Raw genomic sequence first — 26,440 nt, 5'->3', positions numbered from 1 at the left:
ATTTACGGAATGCTGTGTTACTTTATTTAGAGCCCGGCATGCCACTAAGCAGTACTATATAGCGAATCATACTGTCTAGTTGAGGGTGGTGTTTAACTAAAGAGATCAATTAGTTTGAATTTAGGACATAGATTTTGATATTAATTTAATATGTTTATTTTTATATTGCTCCACGTTTTATGTGATTGTGGAATATTATAAGGCGTACAGGTCCTCTGGGAGCTTCTGAGCACCAATTAAGCGTCATATGCAGAATTAAACATTTTAGCTAATAAATTTCTTTATATTACGTTTCTACAAAACTCATGTTCTTGTTCCACGCACTTCTGCATTTTGTGCATTCTTCAACTTTGGTAAATATTAAGCAGGTAAATCGTGTGTGTGCATACTGTAAACAAGACGTAGACTTAAATGGCACCTCTAATAGCCAATCTTATGTCTTAATTCGTGAAAAAGGAAGCCAACAAATCAAGGCATGGTAGTTCTAAAAAGAATTAATGAAATGAAGTTTTTTATTCTTATGGTACGGAACTTGTTTTGAACCGGAAGTGATTGTTGTCCCCCGAATGAACGTCCGTTTAATGTGCTTATGTACGTAAATAAACATTTTAATAATACGCTGCTTGGTGCTGATACATATTTTTTATTTTTGGTTCATCGTATTTTCTGATCGCTGACACGCTGTCTTTATACTGTTAAGTGTGGCCTAACACGGTATTGTTTTGCAGAAGTTAGTTGTTTTTCCATGTTCCCCCGTATTGTTAAGAGTCAGCTGGCTGAAGCCGAGCGGGAAAGTTATTTAACGGGCGGCTGTATCACTGGTAGCAACATGGTCGTGTTGTCTTTCTAAAGGAAGCTAGCTGTAGCTTTGACACCACGACGGTCTGCTTGTTAGTGGAAAAAAATATATACACATATATATATTTGAAGAATAATTTCACCATTTATTAAGTGTAGTGCTTTGTTTACATTGCCTGGCTCCTTAGATATATTGGACTGCTTCTGCAGTAATTGTACAAGTATCCAATTAGCAACATAATAAATTAGTCACGATTTGGTGTCTACATACGCCGTGTTAACTGACTGACAATCTCTATGCAGAGTCAGCAATGGCAGACATTTCAGCAGCGTGGCTTCACAGAGGAAACCCGGAGGAGTCTTCAACAAGTTCGGACGCTGAGGATATTATAATCCGCTCGACGAGAACCCAGCCGGCAAATCAGAGCTGCGGGAAGCGGGACGTGAGCTTAGTTTCATCCGGATGGTGCCCTAAGGATAAAATGAGAATTTCTGTGCAGAAACTACGGGGAGCCCCGTCGTCATCGCGCTTCACCGAGCCGTCAGTTCAGCAAGCTGATGTACCTCCAGTCCTGGCAGCAAGCAAGCTGCTCAGCTCTCCCTGGGTTACGGGAAACAGAGGGTCACTGCACGGTAACTTGGCGTTAATGTTTTGTCATGATCACAAAATTAGCAGTGAATTAAGAAAGTCTCTTCAATTCGCAAGCTGTTTAATGAAATTAGTAAGGTACTGTTCCCTCCTATATAAGTTTTACTGTTAAAAAACAGTGTACTCCTCACAGCAACTGACGTGATGTTAGTGCGCCACCCCGTGGCCATTTTTAGTCATTTTAAATTTTACAGGGAACGTCGCGGTCAATCCGCAGCTTCCTGATCAAGATCCCTGGGCCCATCAGGCAAGTAACGAAACGAAAATGCACATGATGATTTTGTTTTTCATAACCTGAGTTACTGTAGTATGTCATTCTACATTCAACTAATAATTGGTACAATTCCATGGATATGTTCCAGAGAGAGGGAACGCTTAGTAACGTGGAATATGCGATAATATGATTGAAACCTTCATCTGCTATAAACATGTTTTTGTCTATATTAATTCATATTCGATTGTGCCTGTTTAGGCTCCGAATAAGAAGAAAATCAAAGCAGTTAAATACAATTGGCCACCAGGGGGCAGTGCACCCAAAGGTAATGTACAAGCGTCAGAACATCGAAGTTTATTGGTATTTCCATTCAAAATTGCACTAAAACGCAAATCTTGATATTATATGATCAAACTAAGCAGCCTTTTAAACATTGTGAATTGTAGTATTGCGCTTTATTGCTTCCAGTTAAAAATGCCATAAATTCTGCATGCTGTGAATAATTTCACCTTTTGTCTTTTAAATGGTAAGGTTTTGCTTCATTACTAGAGTGCTAGATAGTACTGAATATTTAAGGCATGTCTGACTGATTTGCATGTATTATAAATGATGGTCTGATATAACTTGCTAATCGGCAGGGATTTCTGGGAGTTATTGCTAAGATGGAGATCATGTGACCTGTCGTGTGGTTTCATCGTACCTGCTTGTCTCATGTAGGAGAAGACATGGTGATATCTCAGTTTGCACCAGGAGGGAAGGAAGCAGTCCGTGCCGCCCTGAAGCAGAGGTAGGAGGGCGCTCTGTGTCCCACTGCATGCTGGGAGCAGAGTGACAGTGACGGTTTTATTAGGCTCTGTCCCTGCGCCGTGTTCCCTAGTTCATTCTACACGGTTTGATGTCAGTGGCCGTTACTGTTTCTCATCTCCATTGTGTCCCCCTTGGGAACTGCCAACCTATCACTGGATTTTTATTCCCAGTGTGAATCGGATTGTACTCTGAGCTTCGTCTGTTCCATTTCTGAAGTCTAACAGGCTGCCAGCCTCCATTTTTCTTTTGGCTATGATCCCACGGGACACTCTTGCTCGGTCTGGGCCCCTGCTTTGTCGGAGGCTCTCACGTTTGCTGGTGGCCGGATGGGGAAGCTGCAGTCAGTGGGAGGCGAAGGCTGCTCCCGACACATTGATAATGAAATCGCCATGGTTACCCGGGTGAGAGGCTGGCGGGTCTTTGAGATGCAAGCTGTAGCTTGCGGAGCAGGTGTCTGGTTTTGTGTGTGAATGGGGCTGCTGTCTCTCCTGTGCCCCCCAGCCCTTCCTGCGGGACACTGCGTTGTAGTTCTGAGGCTGGGCGGGAGACGGCTGGTGGGGGGGTATGGGGGTCTCTTTGGAATACTTGCGCAGCACGATGCTGGGGGCAGCTGGCAGGTCCATGCTGGGTATGAATAAAAGATGGACTGGGGGCAGCAACTTGCCCCCGCTCACCTGGACAGACAAGGTGAAGGCTGATTCTGCGAAGACTATGAGGTCTTTTCCCCCAGCCCCCCAAAACATGTTTTTGACTGATTTACATTATGATTTTTTGAATTCAACTTAATAAAAGGCCATTTTCGTTTACTGAAGAATGTGAGGAATACATTTTGACAAGAATGGTCTTTTAAATTTTTGGGTTCTCATTTATGATCTGGAATTAGCAGAGAGCTGTGTCACAATGGTAATCTTTGACCGTATGGTATTACAAGATTTATGATACATCACTTTAAAGCTGTCTTATTAAATCTGTCCAGTTACTGCTTGAAAGTTTTTATTGTTGAAGCAACTTGGCATGCAGGTGGTCAGATTCCCTTTGACTTTTTTTGTATCAGGTCTCAAAGCGCCCCCTTGAGGCGGGAGGTAAAAGTGCGGCTATTGGAGCAAGAAGTAACCCCTTTCTCTGAGGGTCAGCTCAGTGATGGCTCCCCAAGAGAGCATGTGACTGAGGGGGCGGCCTCTTTAGCTGCCGCTGTCACTGCCGCTGCCCTGGCCGCCACAGCACCACTCATCAAGGTGGGTCTCCCTTCCTGTACTCAGTGTCCATCTTGACTAAAAATCACAGTGTAACTTTATAAATTCATCGATTGAACTGAATTTATTGTGGGGTGGTGCTGTGGTTAGCATTGTCACTTCACACCTTTGGGCCCAGGGATCAAGTCTGTGCCATGGCTCCATGTGTGTGGAGTTTGCATGTTCTCCCCGTGTTGTCATGGGGTTTCCTCCGAGTACTCATATTTCCCCCTGCAATGGGTTGGCGCCCCTCCTGGATTGTTCCCTGCCTTGTGCCCATAGGCTCTGGACTCCCTGCGACCCAGAATAAGACAAGTGGTTATAGGAAATGGATGGATGGGTGAATTTATTGTGACATTTTGCCTTAGACCAATTTCATACGGCTCCCTCTGGTGTAGAGGCTCCTCGTTTGGCTTCTGGGGTGCTGACCAGGCTGTTCCCACAGGCCCAGAGTGACGTGGAGGCCCGTGTGTCCCAGGTCTCTGAGGGCTTGCAGAAGCTCCGGGAGGCTGAACGGCCCAGGAACAAAAGCCAGGGGAGCGAGGCAGGGTCTCCGCTGACCCGCATGTCCCGGCTGGAGGAGCAGCTTGGCGCCTTCACCCAGCAGAGGCTGCAGCACCTGGAGAGGATCCAGGCACAACAGCTGGAGCTGCAGGTTTGCAGTCCATCCATCCATCCATCCATCCATCTAGCCTCACTATCCGCTTGTTCTGTTCCAGCATTAAGCCAGATTTAAGCCCCCAGCCTTGCTGCTGCCTTATCTGAATAATTCAGTCATTTATATGCAAACAAACAGTTTCATTTCCGTCGCCTGTGTGTTGGTTTGCTCTGTATGGCTTCCTTTGTGTGATATAAAGGTCACTCTTCCCACAGGCCTGATTCCCCTCTGGATCGCCTAGTGCCCGTGTGTGTTTGGTGGCAGTGCATGCGTACTTGGGGCTTTGCTTTGCATTCCACAGTTTCCCATCTCTCTGTAGTCGCCAATATTATCACCCAGCCATGACCTGTCCCTGTAAACGAGCTTTATTGCCCCCACACCAGGTGTGGCGCCGGCTGACCTTTGACCCCTTTTAAGCGTGACATCAGGGCATCCTCGTCACTCTCAAAAGGTGCCCCCTGCTCTTTAGGGTAGTGGCTGTTCGCCTGTACTGAGCTGTCAACTCCTGTAGCTCAGGAAGGCAGCACCCCGGTACCACTGGCTACTTGCAGTGATGCATTCTGGGCGAGTCCTGATTCGTCACTCAATTTGGGCGTCGCTACGATGCGTTATCTCCTTCACGTGTGACGCCTCCACCCTGCCACCTCTTTGCCACCTTTAATTTTGTGATCACCATCTTGACTCTGCACCCCCCTCCCCCCCACAGAACCGGCTTCTGGGCTCGGCGTTGGATGCCATGAGCGCCCGCGCCCCCCCACCTCAGGCCTCCTCAGCCACTCCCTCAGGTTTGTTACCAATGCCCCCCCCCCCCCCCCCCCCCCCAAGCTTGGCAGCTGAAGAGCTGATATTTGTTTCTGTTTTTTCCCTGAGAAATATTTTGTTTTGTGTGTGTGAAGCAACTTTCTAATGCCAGAGATGACTGTCAACTTATCCGTTAGTGCCTCATAAATCATAGGATGACCTCGAGTGACCTTCAAAAGGAATGGGAAGCATTAAGTGCAGGTGTGACGTGAACTGGTAGGACAGTTTATATCAGGCTTCTAGAAACAGGACTGAAGAACCATAAAGCAGGGAAGAAGCCCTTCATTAATGAGAAACAGGGAAGAGCCAGGCTGGAGTAAAATGTGTATTTTACACAGGCACATGCGCTAAAATGACTGAAACTGAAAATTTTCCTTAATTTTTTTCAGAGCTGTGTATGTCTGAATAATGTATAAAATGTGTGTCTGTGTAATTATAATTATTATATTAATAATATTCCTCACCCCCCCCCCCCCGCCATGCTGTAATTCTTTCCCATCTGTGCTGCCAAGAGCAGCTGGAGCATTAGTTATTCATTTAGTTAGTTGGTTAGTTAGTCAGTCAGCCAGTCTGCGTGTTTGCTCTGCAGACGCGGACCTGCACAGACTCAGGCCACGGCGCAGTCCCTCCCCGCCACGCTGCCTTGTCCCCATGGCTGCCTCCCGTCACCCTACCGCAGGGCCGTGTGGGAGATCGCGCTCACCAGCAGGTCAGTGCCTCCCCTCGTTAGCCACAGTGTGTAGCTGGTCCTCCTCCTCCTCTTCTGCGGGTTTCGGGGTGGAGCCTAACAGATGGGGGGGGGGTGTTAGGATGGCCGCTCAGTCCCTCTGCCTGCTGCGCAGCCTGCTTCACAAGCACACTGCAGCCCTCCCCAAGGGTGACAGAGTGTCCATGGGAACCGAGTCTTAGCCTCAACCCCCCCTCCCATACAGAGACGTGTGTCACACGCATGACGTCCCTGTGCTGGGTAAGCGATGACACGCGCCTGCATGGATGTTGCCTAAAGGGTGCCTTGGCAGCAGAGGTGGACGTTACAGGTCCAGAAAGTAAAAAATCCAAACCAGGATTTTGTTTCAACCAGCCAGTTGAGTATAATGAGTCACAGTCACAGACTAGTCAAGTGATTAGTTGAAACAAAATCTTGGTTTGATTTTTACTTTCTGGAACTGAAATGTCAGTCTCTGCTTGGCACTAATCGTTACAGGTTGTCTGTTGTTATGCTAGTGATTAAAATGCTTTCACCATGGTTTCAAGGTATGTGGTTTTTAATATTCTGGCAGGGTGAGGTGTTGCCCCCCGGCCATGGGCGGGTGTGTGCGAACGAGTGCGCCTAACTGATAGAGCGGGCCCTGTTTTGTTCAGGCCGTCCTGCCGCAGCTATAACCCCCCCCCCCCACAGCCCTTCCATGGCAACCAGGAGATGTGACTTCCCTCCTGCAATCTGTGCCTTTCCCTTTCTGTTCCCCGGTGATCAGCTCTGTGGCAACCACAGCACTCAGAGGAGGCTTTCAAGGCTGAGAGACCCCCAGTGCTCTCCGCCCGTCTCTCTCCGCCCGTCTCTCTCCGCCCCTCGCTCTCCGCCCCTCGCTCTCCGCCCCTCGCTCTCCGCCCCTCGCTCTCCGCCCGTCGCTCTCCGCCCCTCGCTCTCCGCCCCTCGCTCTCCGCCCGTCTCTCTCCGCCCGTCTCTCTCCGCCCCTCGCTCTCCGCCCGTCGCTCTCCGCCCGTCGCTCTCCGCCCGTCGCTCTCCGCCCCTCGCTCTCCGCCCCTCGCTCTCCGCCCGTCGCTCTCCGCCCGTCGCTCTCCGCCCCTCGCTCTCCGCCCGTCGCTCTCCGCCCCTCGCTCTCCGCCCGTCTCTCTCCGCCCCTCGCTCTCCGCCCGTCGCTCTCCGCCCCTCGCTCTCCGCCCGTCGCTCTCCGCCCGTCGCTCTCCGCCCCTCGCTCTCCGCCCCTCGCTCTCCGCCCCTCGCTCTCCGCCCGTCTCTCTCCGCCCGTCGCTCTCCGCCCGTCGCTCTCCGCCCCTCGCTCTCCGCCCGTCTCTCTCCGCCCCTCGCTCTCCGCCCCTCGCTCTCCGCCCGTCGCTCTCCGCCCGTCTCTCTCCGCCCGTCTCTCTCCGCCCCTCGCTCTCCGCCCCTCGCTCTCCGCCCGTCGCTCTCCGCCCCTCGCTCTCCGCCCCTCGCTCTCCGCCCGTCGCTCTCCGCCCGTCGCTCTCCGCCCGTCGCTCTCCGCCCGTCTCTCTCCGCCCCTCGCTCTCCGCCCGTCTCTCTCCGCCCCTCGCTCTCCGCCCCTCGCTCTCCGCCCCTCGCTCTCCGCCCCTCGCTCTCCGCCCGTCGCTCTCCGCCGTCTGTGATCCATGTCTAGCTTGTATTTACTCACTTAAAAATCTCACCATGAATCTTGTAGGCAAGTGAGCAAGACTTCAGGTTGTTAATTGTCCCTAATACTGTCATTCTCCTGTCCTGTCTAGCCGCATGGCTGGCCTGCATGTGCTGGGGCTCCTAACTTCCCCCCCCCTCCCAAAACTAAAGGTGGCTGTGTTGCTGGAGGGAACCGGAACGAGAGATGGTTAATGGTGTGGATGATGACTATTTAAGATTGATTTGTTAAGTGGGGGGGGGGGGTGTTTACTGTGTTTTTCTGGAGCTTTATTGAGGCATTGGAGGAGAAATCATGATAATTACAGGATGCATGATGTACAGCATTCGATGGCTTTTCAGAGCATTCATTCATCTCCCAGTCACTCTCCAGCACTCATTGTGCACTCTGAAACTACCCTTTTCTGAATGGCCTTGCATTGAGGGTTAGAAATTAATTAGCCATGTCTCATTGGCTGTAATACCGCCTTGCACCACTTGATGGCAGTAGCGCTCTCCCGCAGGAGAGCTGCTTTGTGGCGTGTCGCTGAGGCAAACTCAGGGGAAGTGTAGCTTGAAATACAAAGGAAAACAGCAGGGGCGCATACGTATAATCTCATCTAGAGTTTAACTGCTCACCTACAGCTCTTCTCTGCTCCTATAGCTTTGTTTTTGTATGTTTACGTCTGCATAAGATGGCAAGTCTAAGCGTCCTGTTGCAGGATGGGCTGTGTCTGCAGGTGCCTTTTCGGGACGGCTGCTTGGTGGGAGCCGGTAGCTTGGCAGCAGGGGAACACACACGGCTGATTGCCTTGTCACGAAAAGACGCAGCAACCCTGAAATCACTGTGCGTCCCCAGTCAGCATTGAGTGCTGTAAGCACCAGGCTTTTTTAGTGTGCTGCCTCATGGATGGATGGATGGATGGATGGGCCACTCACCGGCTGTGTTCTCCTTCGCAAGTCTGCGGTTCGCTAGGGTCTCATCCTATTGGACAGTATCTAAATGAGATCTGGAGTGGAAGAGCTACCTCTCGCCTCCGAATCTAGCCTCCTTCCCTCCTGTCTGTGGTCGCGCTTGAGTATCAAAGTCCCCCCCCCTCTTTCAAATAAATAAAAATAAAGGGGGTGATGATTACTATGGCTGCCTGCCCTGTCTCTCTCCACAGGCTTTGGAATCCACACTATAGAACGCTATAAATGTTAATTGGAACCAAGCTGGCCCAAAGCACTGCAGTGACTGTCTCTATTCCAGCACGTTTCAAACAAAGGGTCTGCGCACACGCACCCACACACACACAGCCCCACACTCGCGTGTGTGTTTGCACCGCTGTCTATGCATGTCTTCCCATTGATCCCGGCGTGATTTATGACTCCCAGCCGTGTTTCTTGGGGACGTCCCCACAATGTTGAGGTTTCCTAGCCCATGACAGAAGCATATTAAATGTTAGCATGTTTTACGAAGGTGTCATTATTAACCTTGACAGAAGCTGCATTTTAAAAGCGTGAGATGCTCACAAACTTGCACGCAGGACTGTGCTGAGGCCTTGCAGTGGGCAGCCACATGGATCTGAAGGGAAGCTTACTGTCTTGGGTGACGTGTTTCTTACCCAAGTCATGATGAACGGGATTAAAGCTACAGTCGTAAACATGACTGTGGTACTATGGTTACTGCCGCACGGTATACAGCCCGCAGGTCTTTATCATTGAAAGTGCCTTTGTAATGGGCACCTAGCTAGCTGGGCCTGGTGTCTCAGCACTTCCCTGCAGGACGGTCACATGGCCCACGGCACTGGGCCCGGATGGACGGCTTCGCTGGTCCCCCGCTGACCTGTAATTACAGAGCTGGCCCTCGCCCGGCTGAAAGGTCAGTGCCGGGCCGCTGCGACGCCCTTTATGAAGGCTGGGGCAATTTTCCTCTCCGAATGTAATCTGCCTCCCTGAAGTCGAGCCAGCCAATCTCCCAGCACCCCCAGCCCCAGCACCACAGAACCGCTTTCCTGGAATCAGAGCTACAGCCTGCTGGGGATGATGGATGTGTGTGTGAGTGGAGAGCTAATTATGGCACAGAATGTAGCCTTTACAAGTGCAGGTGCCTGCTTTCACGTCTCTGCTGTTCCCAGCCTGTCCTTACTTCCTGCATCCTTCTCTCTCTCTCTCTCTCTCTCTGCCTGTTCCTGCCTCTCTCAGCCTCTCTGTCTTTCTCTGGTTGTACATCATCTGATTAAATTCCCCGCTTGCAAACCCTGTAGTCCATCTTGTTCTGCATGCCAAAATTCCAAGTTGTGTTGGACTGAATTATAGGAAACGAAACGTCCAGCATCATACATTCAGTGATGTCTTGCTTCTTCGGTAAAGAAAGCTAGGGTCTTTCTGAAATTTAAGCTTTCAGAAATTATACATGAACCTACATACTTAAATGTTGTGCTGTCGAATATGTAGTTACCTTCTAGTGTGTTATCCTCACTCGGAGTAATATTTCTGCAAATGCTTTGCTTTGATATAATAAAGGATTTGATCATGTGCTTGCCCGGGGTCATCATGAAGAATAGCCACCATGCCAACTGGACAGACTTAAAATTGCTTTAAAAATGAAGAAAAAAACAATCTGCCTTGCTAAACCTCCTGAGCTGTCCTATCCTGTCCTGTCCTGTCCTGTGCTGTCCTGTGCTGTCCTGTGCTTTGAGCTATTCATTTATTTTGAAGAAAGGAAGAAATCGCCGTTTTCAGTTACATGTGTCCCATCGCAGGCGCAAAGCAGTAACTCTGCCGTACAGAAAAGGTCAGGTCTGCGTATGCCTGCCCTCTTGGCCAGGCTTGAAAGGAAAACTCGGTGCAGGACTGGGATACAATCATGGGCACCATGTGAATTTCCAGAGGAGCCACAATGCATCGTGGGTAACCTGCTGTTATTGGCATGGTGGCGAGTGTGGCGTGGCTGCGAGCGCCTCAGAGGTCCCTGCGGTTTACAGCGAGACGCTTCCTGCTGCACGTTTGGTAGTAAAACTGTGGGGGTGGGGAGGGGGGGAGGCATGCTAGACACCTTATTACTTCAGTTTGATTTGCAGATGCTGTTATGCGCTGGTTGCCGTGGCAACGGAGCGTGGCTGCCGTAGCTAGAAACCTCCACGCCGCCGACTGCTGGACCGCTCCTCATCCTCCTCAGGGATGTGCTATTTTTACCTCTGGTTTTATTGCGTTTCCGGAGTGTGTCAGAGCCACGATAACCGTTACCTTGAAATTAAATATGGGGCACTCTTGGGGGGGGGTGTGTTGGCTATCCCTGTGATCATTTCCGGGGAGACACCTCTGCCGCTAACTGCCATCTCCTCGCAGACCCTCCCCCTTTCAGATTGTGATCATTTTACTGTATAACTTAATAATATTCCTTAATATTCCTAATAATAATCTTTTACAGGATGTTCTGTTTGTGCCCTGTGATGGGCTGCCCCCCCCATCCTGGGTTGTTCCCTGCCTCATGTCCATAGCTTCCGGGATAGGCTCCGGACCCCCCACGACCCAGTAGGATAAGCAGTTTGGAAAATGGATGGATGGAGGATGTTCTGTTTCTGTCTTTGCACTATATGTCTGTCAGTTTCTCGCCTACCTTGCTGCAGCAGGTGCCGGCATTGCCCCCCCAGCTCAGTACCCCTCTTAATCCTGTCACTATGCTGACACACACCATGGACCAGCCTCACCGTCCAGGTTTTACCTGCCGAGGCTGAGTGTAAGCAGTGTCTATCCCGCAGTGCCTGATGTTCTGGGTTTTCTCTCACACTGTGGTCCTGTGACCCCCCCCTCCAGGTGGGTTGTCCTGATGGGGGACGAGAATGGGGTGATTAGTTAGTGTGCGTCTCCGCTCTGCACTTCACTGAAATGTACTGTTGTGTCATGAGCTGGGTCGCCCTGCCGGTCCAGTTCAATCAGGAGCTTAATCCCACTCGAAATGGGGTGTCCTTGGGGCCCCTCCCATCTCGTAGATGTCTGAATCCCGAGCTGGCCTCCTGGAGGGGTTAGGGTGGGGGAGGGAGTAGAGGATAGCCTCGAACCTTGACGCTGGGCTCTTCCTGCCCCAGTAGGCCGTGCTGTAAGCAGTGGTTACACGCGGGTTGCTGGCTCACTCCTAGATTGTAATTCAGGGCTGTAAGATGGCCCAAGCAACAAAAGCTTTTAGGTGGAGATTTGTACTGAAGAGTGTGAGCTGGCCCCCTCTCTGCATTACTGTTCATTTATAATGTGCAGTAGTGTGTTTATACATACGCATACATACATGCGTCTGTGGGGAAGGTGTCTCCATGGCAACTGACAGTCACATGAAGATTTCGGCAACACTCATTGGTTGTTGTCAACTGGACCATGTTCGATCTCATCATCTGGCATACGGGCCACGCAGAGGCGGAACGCTCAGACGCTTGAGGTCCGGTGCGGCCGTCGCCAGCGTAAACTATGCTGGGTGTTTCCCAAGGAGCGGAGCGTGTTCTTTGTGCCTCGGCGCCATGACACGGCCCGCTGGCGAGTCCGGCGCTGGGGTTTCCGTAGCATGGAACCAAATGTGTTTGACAGACACCCGGCCATATTCTGCATTTTGTTCCGGCAGAACCGTCACAACGAATGTGCTACGCTGGCTAGAGACCTCAAAAATCAGTCTCTAGTTATTAACTGGAATTATGCTTTTTAGCCTAAAATAGGAAGTTTAACAGGTCTCTCCTCCAGTAGAATTCCCTGTGGACTGAATTTTTATAGCACCGTGAACTTTACTCCACCAGATGTGTCTATTTTAATATAATCTTCCCGTTGCCTTACTGTGCTCTTTAAATTCTTCCATTTTTATTTCCTCCTTCGCGCTGTCCAGAGGACGCCTGCCTCAAATGATAAACTGCAAAAATGGTCCTCTGCAGCTTTTTGCAGATGAGTAAAGACAGTAATCAGAAATATTCATTTTTTCCCCTCTAAATTTCAATCTGGCGTGTGATTTATGATGCAGCTCTGTCTGCAGTACTGTATACGGTTACTGTATGCCTTCTGAAAGCAGCAGCCGTGGTGTGTTGCTAGGTAACCGGCATCCTTTTGTTTGGATGCCCGAAATGGAGGGCTGGGGGATGCGGCAGCCCAGTTTAGCGCCTCGCAGCCTGGCAACGGTTGCCAAGGAGGTGGAAGCGAAATGGCACGGAAATCTCCGTCTTAAAACGAGGCATGGGAGCCCGGCACTGTACGGTGGCATGCGAGAGTGTGTGCTTCTTCCTTTATGGATTATGTGCAAGGAGCAGTCCTTGGGTGTGCGCCTTGTGATGTGAGGCTGAAGGCTAGTCTGTGCATGTCAGCCTGAAAACCGAGTCACACGGCGGCTCTGCTAAGAGCCGATGCATTCCACCCAGAGCCTAATTCCACTCACACTGTGACACGATATTAATGGTGTCCCTGGTCTCTGTAAAGCAGTGAGCATCATCAGATGCACAGGACTTCCGTAAGTGATGGCTGATCTGACGGTTAGCAGAGAGTTGTTTGTACCGCTCAGACTGCAAGAGCTAGTGCTGCAAAGCATTGTGAGTATAGATGACCTCGCACCTTGGATCGATCTTTCTTTTCTTTCGGAAACGTGGATGCCGTTTTAGGGGGCTGGGACACATGATGTCACTGCTTTTTAATGATCAATGAAATGGGGAAGACGCTACTCTGCCAGGCATGACCTCACTGGCTTTCCAGGGCAGGGAGCAGCTACGCTCGATTCCCACACTGGAAACGCCAGCCAAGCTTCCTGACGCCTGATGACTTTTCCATGCCGGTGTTGTGGCTCGAACCACGGGAGTTTCCTGGCCTCTCTCTGCCGCCATCGCCTCTGATGTGGGAAAGGGTGACTGTCTCAGGTCACTGTCTGGCTCAAGGAGAAATGCAAGATCCTGCATGAAATTCAGAAGCCGTGGCAACATTAAAATTAGCATAACATCCATTCGCCAGCCACCCATCCATCTTCTAACTGCGTCGTATCCTGGTCAGGGTCACGGGGTCAGAATACTCCCTGTACGAGAGGCTGGTCTGTCCATTAAGACGCACCATATTAAATAATCAAAATCTGCCCCTAGTGCTTACAGATTACGCAACCTGCCTACTGCCTAGCATGTTACTGGTTAAAACACCATCAGCATAATGCACTATTAGCATAGCATGCATGCCTGCAGCCTGCTGTACCCCCAACACCGCTGGCCAGCCTCGGGCCGCTCACACAGGCTCCGGTCCCCCACCCCCTGCAGTCGGGAGCTTTTAAAAATAAATGTCAGACTTTTTTATTAGCTGGTGCCTCTGTCTGCCACAGCAGCGATTGTCAGGGCGACGGCGTGACCGCCGGGAGCTGCAGGCTGATGGCAGTGCGCTGGAGCAGGCGTGGGGGCGGGGCTCTCATTCCCGGTAATGCCTTCTCTGTGCCAGTCATGTTTTAACGCTTTGGTCATTAGCGTCTGGAAGGCAAAACGTTTATGTACCTGTGTGCACAGTTGCTTATCCTACTGGTGCAGTTGGCTAAGGCTGTCGTCGTATTTGCATGGTTAACTGCACCGATATAGCTATACACCTGGAGGGGACTCGAACAACACCCATTATGTGGTAAGCGTGCCGCAAACCTGTGTCCTTCCCCACCAGCTATCCTGATTTCAATCACCCTCCTAGATTCATGTTAATTAGACTGAATAAATGCTTATTTCTGATTAATGACATTGGGGTCATACGGAATCGTCTCCTTCCAGCATGTGGTGCCATGCTTCCCATGCCTCTGCTTCCTGTCGCTTCTCTGCAAGTTTGTATTCCACGTGGGACAGTGAACGTGGCAGTGAATCTAGCCGCTGTGTTCAGGTGTAGATTTTATCTACTTCAGATGTATTCCCATCTACTTTCTTTTAATTGACCCCTGTTTGACCCAGCAATTGTTGGGGGGGGGGGATTTAGGCGTAATTATGATTTATTTGCTCCCCATGTCCGCATACAGGAGAATCTGCGAGGCTTGCATTCCTTGCGGCATCCATTTAGGTGGTCGAATATTCACTGAAGAAAATTCCGGGGGCTGGGGTGGGGGGCCGTCTGCATTTCTGCTTTTCGCTGTCTTGTCAGGGGCCTGCTGGCCTTCAGCCGCCTTTATGCTGTTTATAAAGTGTGTTTTTCCCTTCAGGTCAGTTCAACGGCTGTATGAGCGGCTGCCTGCTTATTCCTGAATTTGCAGGCCCTGCTGTTGTCAGTTGCCGTGTGCGTGTGTGTGTGTGTGTGTGTGTGTGTGTGTGTGGCGTAGTGACGCACTGAGCTGCAGTGCGTAGTGGCAGGAAACGCCCTCTGAAAGAATGCAAGCTGGACACCAAGCTCACAGCACCCTGGGGGATTCAGCTGAGAGCCTCTTACTGTATTTTTAGGGCTCTGGAAACATGAACAGAAATCGCAGTTGAATGTAACCATGATTTCCTCCCATTGTAATAGTGCTGCATATATAATTTGAGATTCAGTTTGCTTTTTTTTTTATTTTATTTTTCAGGCATCATAACAGAAAATGATCATTTCAGGTGCTGGTTTCTCGATTAGCTCCAGTTTTCAAAGATCCCCAGAGTAGAATTTGTAAGCATCAGCATCCCAGATGATGCCACCGCGACGGCTGAGATAAATGAGGCGCTGCGTAATTCATATGCATGGTCTTCCTTTCTGAATCCCCTTTCAGCTCACCCCAGCATGCAGAATTTCCAATCTCAGCCATATAAACAGACCCAATTTACTCAGGTTGTTTACTGGTATCAGGTAACCAATTCAGTTGGTGTGGATCCCCGATAAACTGTTTTTAAGAATGAGCTGGCTCATTACATGGTCTGTCATTCAGATAACCTTTATATTTGGAGAGCCTCAGAATGCTTCACGAAGCTTTTGTCTTACGAGTTAAAAGATGTCTTGTGATTCAAACGTTAGCCTCCATGAATATTCAAACAAAAAAAAAAACGTATGCAGTGTTAATTCTTATTCAGAAGTGAACAAGTTTGTCGTCTGAAGAACAAAACTGACGCCTTTACTGGTGAAGTGTATTATCTGCATCTAACTTGTCGCCGCTGTTTCTGTAAAATGCCCGCTGTCACTGCCGGACCAGAAGGCCCTGGTTCCCCAGACCAGGTTCTTAGTCCCACTTATCCAGAAATGCACCACCGATCCAAAGGCGCCAGAACCTGCCTCCTAAAATCCCTTCATCCTCTGCAGGAAACGGCAGGCTTCTGGAGGAAATTGCTAGCGAGCCAATGTCTTGGGAGGGAAGGACGGGGTCCACGGGGGGAGTGGATGTTACCATGGGGATGGTATCCGGCCAACCAGAGTCATCCAGGTAAGGGGAGAAACGTTGCAAAACAGTCTGCTGCTGCTGCTGTTTTGTTTGTGTGCGTGTTTAAATTGTGCTGTAGATGGGTTTTCCGTTCTGTACTTTTGTTTCATTTGGCAGCCTGGAAATCGATTTCTGTAGTTTCGTCAGGACAGAGCAGACTATCCTGCTTCTCATTCATGCATTTTTATCTGTGTATCACGTGACTGGCCATATTTTATTTGTGCCATGTTGAGTTTCGTGAGGGTGGCACTTGTGGAAATGCATCTGTTGCTATTGGCAATTCCAAAACATTGGTAAAATTTATTTTGTTAATGTTTCGTTATTTTGTTTTGTTTGCATGTTTTCCCTGTTGTCACATGACTATTCTGGTTTTTGCCTATTGGTTCAAAGACAACTGTTGTAGGAGGACTGGTGCTTTTAAGTGGCCCTTAGTGTGTGAGAGTGTGCTCTGTGATGCCCTAGGACAGTGTTTCCCAGTCCGATCCTTGGGGACTCACTGGCGTGTTAGTCCATGTGGACTGTTTGGCACGGAGCTTGGAGGGAGCAAAAACGTGGACCAGCTGTGGGTCACTGAGGACCAGATTGGGAAACGCTGCCATAGTGTCCTGCCCAGGGTGTCCCTGTGTCATGCTCTGCACTTCCTGGAATAAAGCTGCCAGTGAAAAGGCCTTTATATGTTAGCGTAGACAGAGGAGATATCACAACCCTGACACTGTAGGTTGATGGTGTTGTATGATAATGTCATTAAATCATTTGTCATGGAAATGAGGAGGAAATGTTTGCACTTTATGAAATTTACGTACGAGTTACGGGAGCTTTTCACCGAGGTGTGTGGCAGCTCTGATTAATGAAACTGGATCCTACTGCATGACCTTTGGAGGGTTCGGGGCTTTCCTGTGGCTCTTAGCATGGATTTGCAGGCACTTGCTTGAATTGGCGTCACACTGGATGGCTGTCAACAGAATGTGACGGAGCAGAGTGCCTGGCTGCTCCTGGCCACTGGCTCCCTTGTAAATTAACCCACTTTGAGGCAGCGGTGAGAAACATGGGATTGCAAAAAGCAGAGAAAACCTTCCATGAATGTAAGGATCTACGTGGAGTTTGTGGTATAATCCACTTTGATAAGCTCCCCCCCCCCACAAATGTGTATGGTACAGTCTTATTCGCCTTTATTTTAATTAAGGCCTCTTTTGGGGATCAGCAGTTCGATTGTCTGTCAGGAACAAGTACCTGTGAGATGCAAAATATTGAAGCTGGCCTGACAGTTCTGGATAGATTCTGCCATTTCTTTTATATTCCTATATATTTTTCCTATGTATTTTGTATAACCTGCATTTGTTTTTTTATTATTATTAACATGTTCATATCAAACATGATTCATGTGGTCAATAATTTAAAATCCCCCACCCCTCTAATTACCAAAATAAACAAGCGAGAGATGATGACGGGAAGTGATGGGGGCGGGGGGTAGGGGATGTGCTGGTGGAAAAATAAGGAGCGATCCCACAGATATGGGCAGGCCAGTCTGATGGCCTCTTATCGCCATGGCGACAGCAGCGGCGTTTGTCAGCTCTCAGAGGGTAGGTGAAGTAAATCTGCATGCATGCGGCGGCCTGCCAGTGTTCCGAATGAAAGAGCACTTTGAACCATGGCCAGATTTGGGAAAGTAGAGGAGCTGTCAGGCCTGTTTAATGCCGGCAGTTTGTACTTGGCCAGCCTCGACTCTTTCCCAGAATCCCTCTGTCTGGCAGCCCGCCAAGTGCTTAGCAGAAGCTAAAAATTAACCAGTGCGATCGACTGCGGCGGCCTGAAAATTTTCCACATGAAGGGTGCGATAAACAGAGTTTGTATGGGAGGTGGTGCAGTGCATGTCACGTGGGTCAGGTTGGGTTTGGTTTGGGGGGGGGGGCAGCAACAAGACCGTGCAGCAAAGAGAACAGTGTCTTCCAAGGAGGATGTCAGTCATGTTTTGGTGTTATCCATATGGATTGTTTTAAAAACATGTTTTATTGCTGTGTGTTTTCTTCTTCTTATTATTATTATTATTATTATTATTATTATTATTACAATAAATGAAGTCTTTGCGTAGCCCCCCCCCGTCTGTCTGTATATTTTAATGAATTCCCAGTGCTCTTTACAGAAGATCTGCACAAAGGCAGCGCTGCAAAGGACCCTGCCAGTCAGTGCAGGCCGAGGATTTTAATGAGAGCCTTTCATTGTGAGGTGAAGTTGCACTGCATCACCAAAGCACACAGAGGCCTATTATGAGTGCTGGAATAATTGGCACAAACATGCCCCCCCCCCCCCCCCCCGTGCCGTTCTCTCTTCCTCCTTTTCAAATTGCCTGCACCGACAAAAGGCGTCTCCTCCATTCTTCTGAGGGAGTCACGAGCTTGGGGTGCAAATAGACTCGAGATTCTGTCTACGACTTTGGCTCTTCGGAGCAGTTTGGCCAGGGCGGCTTGCAGTGGCCCTGGGGGGCGCGAGGGGTGGGACAGGGGATGCTCCTCCCTCTCCATACCCATAAGGGCGGTTCTTATTATCGTTTGTTATTTTATGTCTGTCAACCTCGTTTGTTGCTTTTTTAAGCATTTGTGGCCATTTTGCTGTTTACATACTTAGTATGTACTATTTTGGGGATGTTAAAGATGTTTGGGGATGACGAAGCATTTTTGTAGCAGCTTTTATTATCATTATTAAATGCTAATACTGAGCCACATATTTCACATGCAGATTATAATGCCACAGTCACTGTAATGAAGTGAATGGAGCGTCCATTTATTACATAAGGAAAAATCAGCATCCCAGCTGCTACCTTAGAAGTCCCTAGTTTTTAGCTTGTTTGGTGTGATTCAGTGCAAACTCCAAATCCAGACAAAGTGAGTGCCCCTTTTTCCAGCTCCTGGTATTTGGCACTTAATGTGCAAGGTTTTTTGGAATAGAACTCCAGTCATAGTTGGCTTTCTGCCTCCCTCTCTGTCTCTGGAGCACAACTCCACCCTGTGGTATGCAGGGAGTGCAATATATAACTTGTCTTCCTCGTTGTCCTTTCCCTGTTTTTTTCCCTCCTTCTCCCACTACCCCTCCCCTTTCCTAGTTGTGTAACAGGGGAAAGTTTTGTTCCACCTCCCCAGTGCAGTTAATCAGGAAGGGAGGCCTAGGCAAGGGGGGAGGAGGAGACTGGGCCACTCTTGGCTGTACATTTAGGTAAACAATCAGTGAGTCAGGGAACCCAGCGTGTTTGAACTCTCCTAATGCTTGGCAGATTTGAAAGCAGTGTCTGCAGTCACCATAAACGCCCCAAGAGCCCGTGGGAGAGTGATACGAAAATAAGACAACGCAAACTAACAGCGTGTGAATGCGGCTCGCCGTCCGTGTCTGTTACTGGGCCGCTACACACATCCATACGCTTCATAAAAAAGCAGAGAACCTTTTTCGTTTACTGTTTCTAGCCATCGTTTGAGTTTTTTTTTTTTTTGCATTATATTCTATGTCTGTATCAGATTACAATACAACCGTATTCGATACGTCAAACGTTTTAAAATTATTAATATTTAAAGCAGAATTTACAATGAATTTTGGACAGTTCTTAACCGATTGCTTGCTGATAGCTACTATTTATCGGCTGATGACGCTTTTTAATGTGGTTAAACGCAAAGTGCAAATTGATTTCAGGTGGTGCATTGCAACAAGTTCATCTGATACAGGGAAGAATTGCGGTCAATTCTATACCCGACATTTAGACAACGTAATGTGGGTCAGTCGCTGATCCGTGCAGATTTGAAGCGTGTACTTCCTAAAGCAAATGATGTTCTGTTTGGATGCAAAATAAGTACGGCGTGGTATAAGTGTCTGTAGCCTCTGTACGCGAACTGTCGTCTATTTTGAAATAATTTGACATGCAGTTATCGCAGCGTGACTTGTAACTAGAAACAAATCCATCAGGATGTATTTCGGTCTCGATGTTTGAATGTTGCAATTCATTTTATTTTGTAATAACTTGTATAGGGCAAATATTGTCAGGGATTTGAAGTTTCTAACGATTTTCCTCTGGATATCTTCGTAAGAGAAGCGGTATCGGTATCATAATATTGCTGATGTCAGCAAAATTTACCGTAGGTTATTTGAACAGTTACGCGTTTCTAGGAATACATTAAGTTAGTTTGTGCTGAGTTCACAAGTGGAGGGGTGGAGGAGACGTTTTTTCTAGCGGCAAGCGAATGAGTAAATAGCAACGATTTGCGTGACGGGGCCCATCCGCACTTCTCACTGGCTGAAATTCGATCAATGTCTTTGCGGTGAAGTCATTCACAACATAGGGGAGTGGTTGGCGCATGCGCGCTGGGGGGGGAGCAACAAGTGGCATGTCGGTTTGTTACGGAGAGGAACTGCGGAACGTGGTGTTGACGTCACAGTCGCGGCCAGGTGGCATTCCGAGTGGAGAGAGAGGACGTGGAGTCACAATCAGAATTCCGAATCAGAATGCGAGTCAGAATGCGAGGCGCGCGCCTTCTAAATTTGAAACCTGCAAGCTACGACCGCTAGTCACACATTTGGCGCGGCGCAGCCGATCGAGCGACATAAAACCTTTTATTTGCAATATAGCCAAGGCTGTTAAAAGAGGGGGGATTGCAGAGAGCGTGATAGAAGCGGGATAAGGAGACAGGAAAAAGGGGGCAAGCATCATGTCGTCTGCCCAAGTCTCTTCTTCTAGGAGACAGTCATGCTACCTTTGCGATTTGCCCCGCATGCCCTGGGCTATGATCTGGGATTTTACGGAGCCGGTGTGCAGAGGTTGCGTGAACTACGAGGGCGCGGATCGGATCGAATTCGTCATCGAGACCGCCCGCCACCTGAAGCGGGCTCATGGCTTCCAAGAAGGGAGATCCCCCGGACCACCACCGCCTCCGTCGGTGAAAGCGCAGACGGCTATGTCATCTAAAGAAACAGTGCAACTGAACCATGTGGACGGATCTTCTAAACAGCAGCAAACGGGACTTGATCGCTACTCCCTGAATGCAGATAGAGCTCGTTTTGATTACCCGGGAATTTCCGCTCATGCTAACAGGCTTCCGAACGGCCTGAGTGGACCAAATGGGTTCTCAAAACCGGACGACGGACCCCCTGAACTAAACCGACAAAGTCCTAACTCTCGGAGGAACCACGGACTGGTTGCAGTGCCCGGGCAAATGAATGTGCCTCCTAATCTGCTGCCGCAGACAATACTGAATGGCCCTCCTACTACGGCTGCCATTGCCCCGCATGGTTTGGCGAGCCGACCCCCTCCGCCATCCAGCATGGGACCCGGGCTATCTGTGACTTCTCAGTCGATGTCGGACGTAGGCAAAAGACCGGGCTCTGTGTCAAGCACTGACCAAGAACGGGAACTGAAAGAGAAGCAGCGCAACGCGGAAGCCTTAGCAGAACTCAGTGAAAGTTTGAGGAACAGATCCGAGGATTGGGCAAACAAACCGAAAATAGTAAGAGACACTTTGATTACGCTTTCTAATAACACGCCTTTTGATGTGAGGTTTAAGAAGGATCATTCACTGTTGGGCAGAGTGTTTGCTTTTGATGCCATCTCTAAGCCTGGAATGGACTACGAGTTAAAAATATTTATCGAGTACCCGAGTGGTTCTGGAAACGTGTTTTCCAGCGCATCCGGAGTCGCTAAACAGATGTATCAGGACTGCATGAAAGACTTTGGTCGTGGGCTTTCCTCGGGGTTTAAGTATTTGGAATACGAAAAAAAGCATGGCTCTGGTGACTGGCGACTTCTGGGCGATCTGTTGCCTGAGTCAGTCCGGTTCTTTAAAGAAGGACTGGGCGCTGAAATGTTGCCCCAACCGTACATCGATGCCAGCTTCCCCTTGCTGCCTACGGCGTTAGTCAGCATACCTCGTGCCTTGCCAACTGCGGGTGCTCCCAGGACTGGTATTCGCAAGCGAAAAGCTTCACCCGAGCCCGACTCTGCGGAAGCGGCTCTAAAACTATCCGAGGAGCAACAGAGGCAGCAGTGGATGGCGAGTCAGAGTGAAGCTTTGAAACTGACCATGGCATCGGGAGCTTTTGGCGCTTCTCATGGGGGACCCCCGCCGCTCGGACCTGGCCACCCCGTGCATTCCAGTCGGACCACCCCTCCTGAAACTGCCCCGCAGAACGGACAGTCCCCCATGGCTGCCCTCATGTCGGTCGCAGACACTCTGGGTAACGCGCACTCTCCAAAAGATAGCAACTCCGTTCACTCCACGACATCCACCAGGCACAGCAGCAGCAGTCCGGTCTCTCCAGCCTCGGTATCCGGTCAGCGGCGCTTGGCGTCCCGCAATGGTGAAATGAGCCTGGCTGGGGCGCCCCCTCAATCCAGTACTCACCCCGGTATGGATCAAGTCCATCCTCAAAACATTCCAGACTCGCCCATGGCAAATAATGGACCGCTGTGTTGCACTATTTGTCACGAACGGTTAGAGGATACTCACTTCGTTCAGTGCCCATCAGTTCCCAACCACAAATTTTGCTTCCCATGTTCTCGAGAGAGCATCAAAGCACAGGGAGCAACTGGCGAAGTGTATTGCCCTAGCGGAGATAAATGCCCCCTGGTAGGTTCAAATGTGCCTTGGGCTTTCATGCAAGGTGAGATCGCAACCATTTTAGCTGGGGACGTTAAAGTAAAAAAAGAGAGAGATCCTTAGACGTGTCGCTTCCCTCGAAATACTAAAAACCAGTCAAGTGTAAATACAGGTTGTGAATATTCAAACTGATCGGATTAGTCTAATGTACAGACATTATTTTCTTTTGTTTCTATGTTTTGAAACAAAGGCAGTATCTAACGTTACACTTCATTTGAAGGAGAGAGCCGCTTTGTTTGACTTACCTTCTTGACTGTTTACTACATAAATGTCGATGTCAGTCTGTTGTGTTGGTACGGAGTTAAAGCACTTAGCAATTACTGCTAGTGTTGTTTTTTAATTAATGAACACATGCACTTCTGATTGCCAAGGCCAGTGCTGACGCTCAGAAAAGGCAAACATTATAAAGTGACGTCCGATTTTAATGGGGTCCTGGTTTCTCTTAGGTCGGGTGGGCAGATTTTTTTTTGATCCCTCTTATTTTGAGTTATGTTAATTACTATGGGAAGGGTTTCATTTTATCTTGTGCTCTGAGTATACAAATATATATTTTACTACGTGTTTGTTTTTCCCCTTTTTTGCTTTGATGCACGGATGCTTAAATGTAGAGCAAAAGCTGTACATGAACATATTACGCTCTGTTTGTTTATACATTTCTGTAGTAACAGAAGACTGTAACGTGCCTTGGAGCTGAGTAAATTGTAATAAATTTCCATTGATATTAACTCTTGTTGAGGAGTCGGTTTGTTCAACACGTGCCATATATCGTCTGACATGGTGTGCTGCCGTGACATTTCATGGGCGAGTAAAATCTGTTACTACTCCGCAGATCGCTAGCAAAAGCGGGAAACGGTTATTTTTTCCTATGAAAATGAAAGATTCACGTTGTGATTTCGTTTCACTCAAGTCCACGAGGCGTGTTTCGTTTTCTCTTACGTAACCCGCAATCATCTACAGTACTGTCTGTCCTACTGTATTGTAAATGTCTCGATTGGCATGAGTTGCTAAAATCCATATATTTCTCAAACACCAACAATTGACTGCGGCATACATTCTAAAGACGGTATCAATTAGTATTTTAAATATATAATTAAAATCACGATATAGCACATACGTAGGCAATAACCAGCATTTGTGTAATGGGGACACAGGTTGCTGTGGTTTATAAATGTAATCTCTGGAAATGTATATTTGGGAGGAGATAAACTGCAAAATGTAGCCGGTATAAAAAAAAAAAATTAAAAAAACAAAGACGTTTACATTTCCTTTTGTGATTACCGCAGCTGATGTTCAAAAACTAAAGCTGTGCGTATGTACAGTGAAAAGATGAATAACATGCTTGCAGCTTAATCTATTTTACATCTTATGATTTACTCTCCCGTAACTCGTTCTTTCTCTAAAAATATTCTTGCAAAAGGTTAAAAACATATTTAAAAGAACGTTATTTCACGCATAAAACACCTGCTCTGGCTGAAACAGAAACAATGTTATCACCCTAGTAGTCAAACTAAGAAACTGGGTGAGGGTGGGGGGAACCTTGGAATGACACTTGCAGGGAAAATAACAGTAATGTCCAAGTAGCAGAGGTGAAGTGAGCGCAGCCGGTGGGTTTTGTGAAGCAGAGGCTCTCAGCCGTCGGATTCCATGTTCCCCAAAAAGTCATGCATGGCATCGCAGCTCCTCGCCTGGCAGCGTTTCTTTAGTTCTTGCCAGCCTGTAATTTTGTGGCGCAAACATGTCATTTCAGTGATGCGAATGGTCAGGCAGTGAGCGTGCATTCGGCTCGCATTGACATGAGGCCACTTTGTCTTTTTTTCATTCATTGGATTCTTTACTTAAATGCACGCGATCTTTACAAGTCATTGTAGTAGACTACTGTTTTGTAAGCATATACCCTAACCCCCTGCACACTGCTCCATGTAATTATTCAAAGGATAAGAATTCTCTGTTCTTTTTTAAATTAAATGTTATATAACATCAAATTATCGATGTAAGCTTTTGAGGGGGGTTGAGAAAAAGAATTGATTGGCACAACATAGCTTGAGGTAATTAAGAGCAATTGTTTCATCTTAGCTAATCTCTCAATGCTGTATTTTCTCATTCCCTTAGTAATCCTTGCCAACTGTATGCATTCATAAAACTGCAGTTCCCCATTTTGGTTTGTATCCTTCAGACTTCATACAGTCTATAGGTTTGCCTCACCCCTGCATACTCTGTGTGATACCACAGACACGAGGCGGCCTTCAGGGGAATCACCCCTTGCCTAGGAAACAGCAAACAGTCACATGACAAAGCCGACAGTCCGATTGGCTGGCCCACAGGAAGGAGTGCTCGTGTTGTTTGCCTGTTGCCATGAGTTAACGCGGCACTTGGACGATGTCACAGTCTTCTTTCACAGTGACATTTAGTGGCCTGTAGATAATTCACACATTTTTCATCATGGCGTATGACCTGGGGAATTAGTAACAAGGCACTATAATGTTACTGTGCTCCCAAAATGAAGTCAAAATATTCATATAGGGTCAAATTTAATCCTCATTTGTCATTGTCAATGAATGAATGTTTCCCTATCTGAAAATGTGCTACAGTTTGGTTATAGTGATGGGGAGGTATAGATTTATTAATTAATGGGTTCATAATGTGTAGTATGTATAAAGGATGAGTTTAACTCTGGCTCTGGCTTTTGGTAGCAACTATGGATTCCGCTTCTGACTTATAGCCATGCAAACGTTCTGGTGGAATGCGAGACTCGGATGTAGCCCCCCCATTCAAAAGTGTACTGCAGGGTCCTGTGGTGTCACCCTGACATCCCGCTTCAGCCCCGGGAAGTGAAGCTGAGTGCCGCCATTAAAATGGGGTAAACAAACAAAAGATAACCGGTGAGCCCTATCGCTGCCGGGGTCACACACGGCTAGGTCCATTGTCGTGGGGGTGGGGACTGTGGAGGCCTGTTGCCAGGGTTGGGAGTGGAAGGAAGGGGGGCAGGGATTTCTCCATTCCCCCTCCCCCCCTGTTCCATCTGAGGCCTAGCACTGAGACATTTTTATTTTTAGGAAGCCTTGCAAAATGCCATCAACCCCATTTTAAGATGGACTTTTCAGCTGTACCAGAGTATATTACATTTCAGTATGTACGGAGTGTGGCTCTGTACCCGTGATCAGAAGGTCGCAGGTTCACATCGCGTGACTGGTAGAGTGATATCACTGTGTGGGCTCTTCGGTGAGACCCTTAACCCCAACTGCTCTAGCAGAGCGGAAGGAAGCGAGGGTTCCCAGACAGGGAGGGTGCGGGGCGAGCAGAGAGGTCGGATTTCAGGGGCCGCGGTTCTGTCTGGGTGGAGTGTGATCTGCAGGACCGCGAGGTCCTGCCTGCTGCAGATCCCGCTCTTGTGGCTCATGCATTCCCAAAAAGCAGAATTTCATGTGCGCTGCCCTGCATTTATATAGCGGTTTAATGTCTGACATGAAAGAACGCAGAGCTGGCTGCTTTCTTGCCGAAATGAACCGAAATACTGAAGGTGCCCTTGGTTGTCACGGCAATAACTTGGGTTACAGCTGTGTGCTCTGTGCTTGATGAGGAGAGGCGAGACGCCCCTGAATACTAAACTGTTCATTAGTGCGCAAAATTATCCCCACCAGCCCATTTTATGCGTCTCATGGCCCTTTTCTTCTGTACGGAATTGCAGCCACAGTTTACCTGCCCTGTGTTTCTCATTGAGCACTGCTTTGACAAAGTGCTCCCTTTTTTTTGCACACTTATAAGACGAGGTCATCCTGTGCCTTACGCACGCCGCGTGTAAACGTTGACCTGTCGTGCGCGGGCGGTACATAATCTTGATTCATTTGCATTGCCCAAACCATATTAGTCAGCAGTGCACTTCTATTCCCAGTGGAGATGAGTCATCTCAGCTTGAAAGCGGGTTAATGTGTGGAGGAAGACACCGTTAGCCGGGACTGCGCCGTGTGCTTATGCC

General features: G+C 48.6%; 2 protein-coding genes across 11 annotated transcripts in view; both read left to right on the top strand.

Moving 5' to 3' along the window:
* The first annotated feature begins 41 nt into the window (after positions 1-41).
* The window catches only part of kiaa0586 (KIAA0586 ortholog), a 147,643-nt gene continuing 121,244 nt past the window's right edge, over positions 42-26,440 (top strand). For 3 of the 10 annotated variants that reach the window (XR_007382275.1, XR_007382274.1, XM_048974518.1), the window contains exons 1-9: positions 759-1,431; positions 1,642-1,694; positions 1,920-1,986; positions 2,379-2,448; positions 3,523-3,703; positions 4,146-4,355; positions 5,065-5,143; positions 5,749-5,868; positions 15,721-15,841. Coding sequence is in view for 8 of the 10 variants with exons in the window: in XM_048974518.1 (XP_048830475.1) it covers positions 1,110-1,431; positions 1,642-1,694; positions 1,920-1,986; positions 2,379-2,448; positions 3,523-3,703; positions 4,146-4,355; positions 5,065-5,143; positions 5,749-5,868; positions 15,721-15,841 (1,223 nt within the window). In the remaining 2 variants the exon portion in view is untranslated. The other 7 variants (XM_048974517.1, XM_048974514.1, XM_048974516.1 and 4 more) reach the window with 7 other exon arrangements.
* irf2bpl (interferon regulatory factor 2 binding protein-like) lies at positions 18,949-23,192 on the top strand. The gene has a single exon (XM_048974523.1). It carries the CDS (start codon positions 20,524-20,526, stop codon positions 22,528-22,530), a length of 2,007 nt encoding a protein of 668 aa, XP_048830480.1. The 5' UTR covers positions 18,949-20,523; the 3' UTR covers positions 22,531-23,192.

Source organism: Brienomyrus brachyistius, chromosome 14 (assembly GCF_023856365.1).
Source record: "Brienomyrus brachyistius isolate T26 chromosome 14, BBRACH_0.4, whole genome shotgun sequence".
Classification (NCBI taxonomy): Eukaryota; Metazoa; Chordata; class Actinopteri; order Osteoglossiformes; family Mormyridae; genus Brienomyrus; species Brienomyrus brachyistius.
Note: the sequence above shows the minus strand (reverse complement) of the source record. Positions and strands in the feature narration are given on the sequence as shown.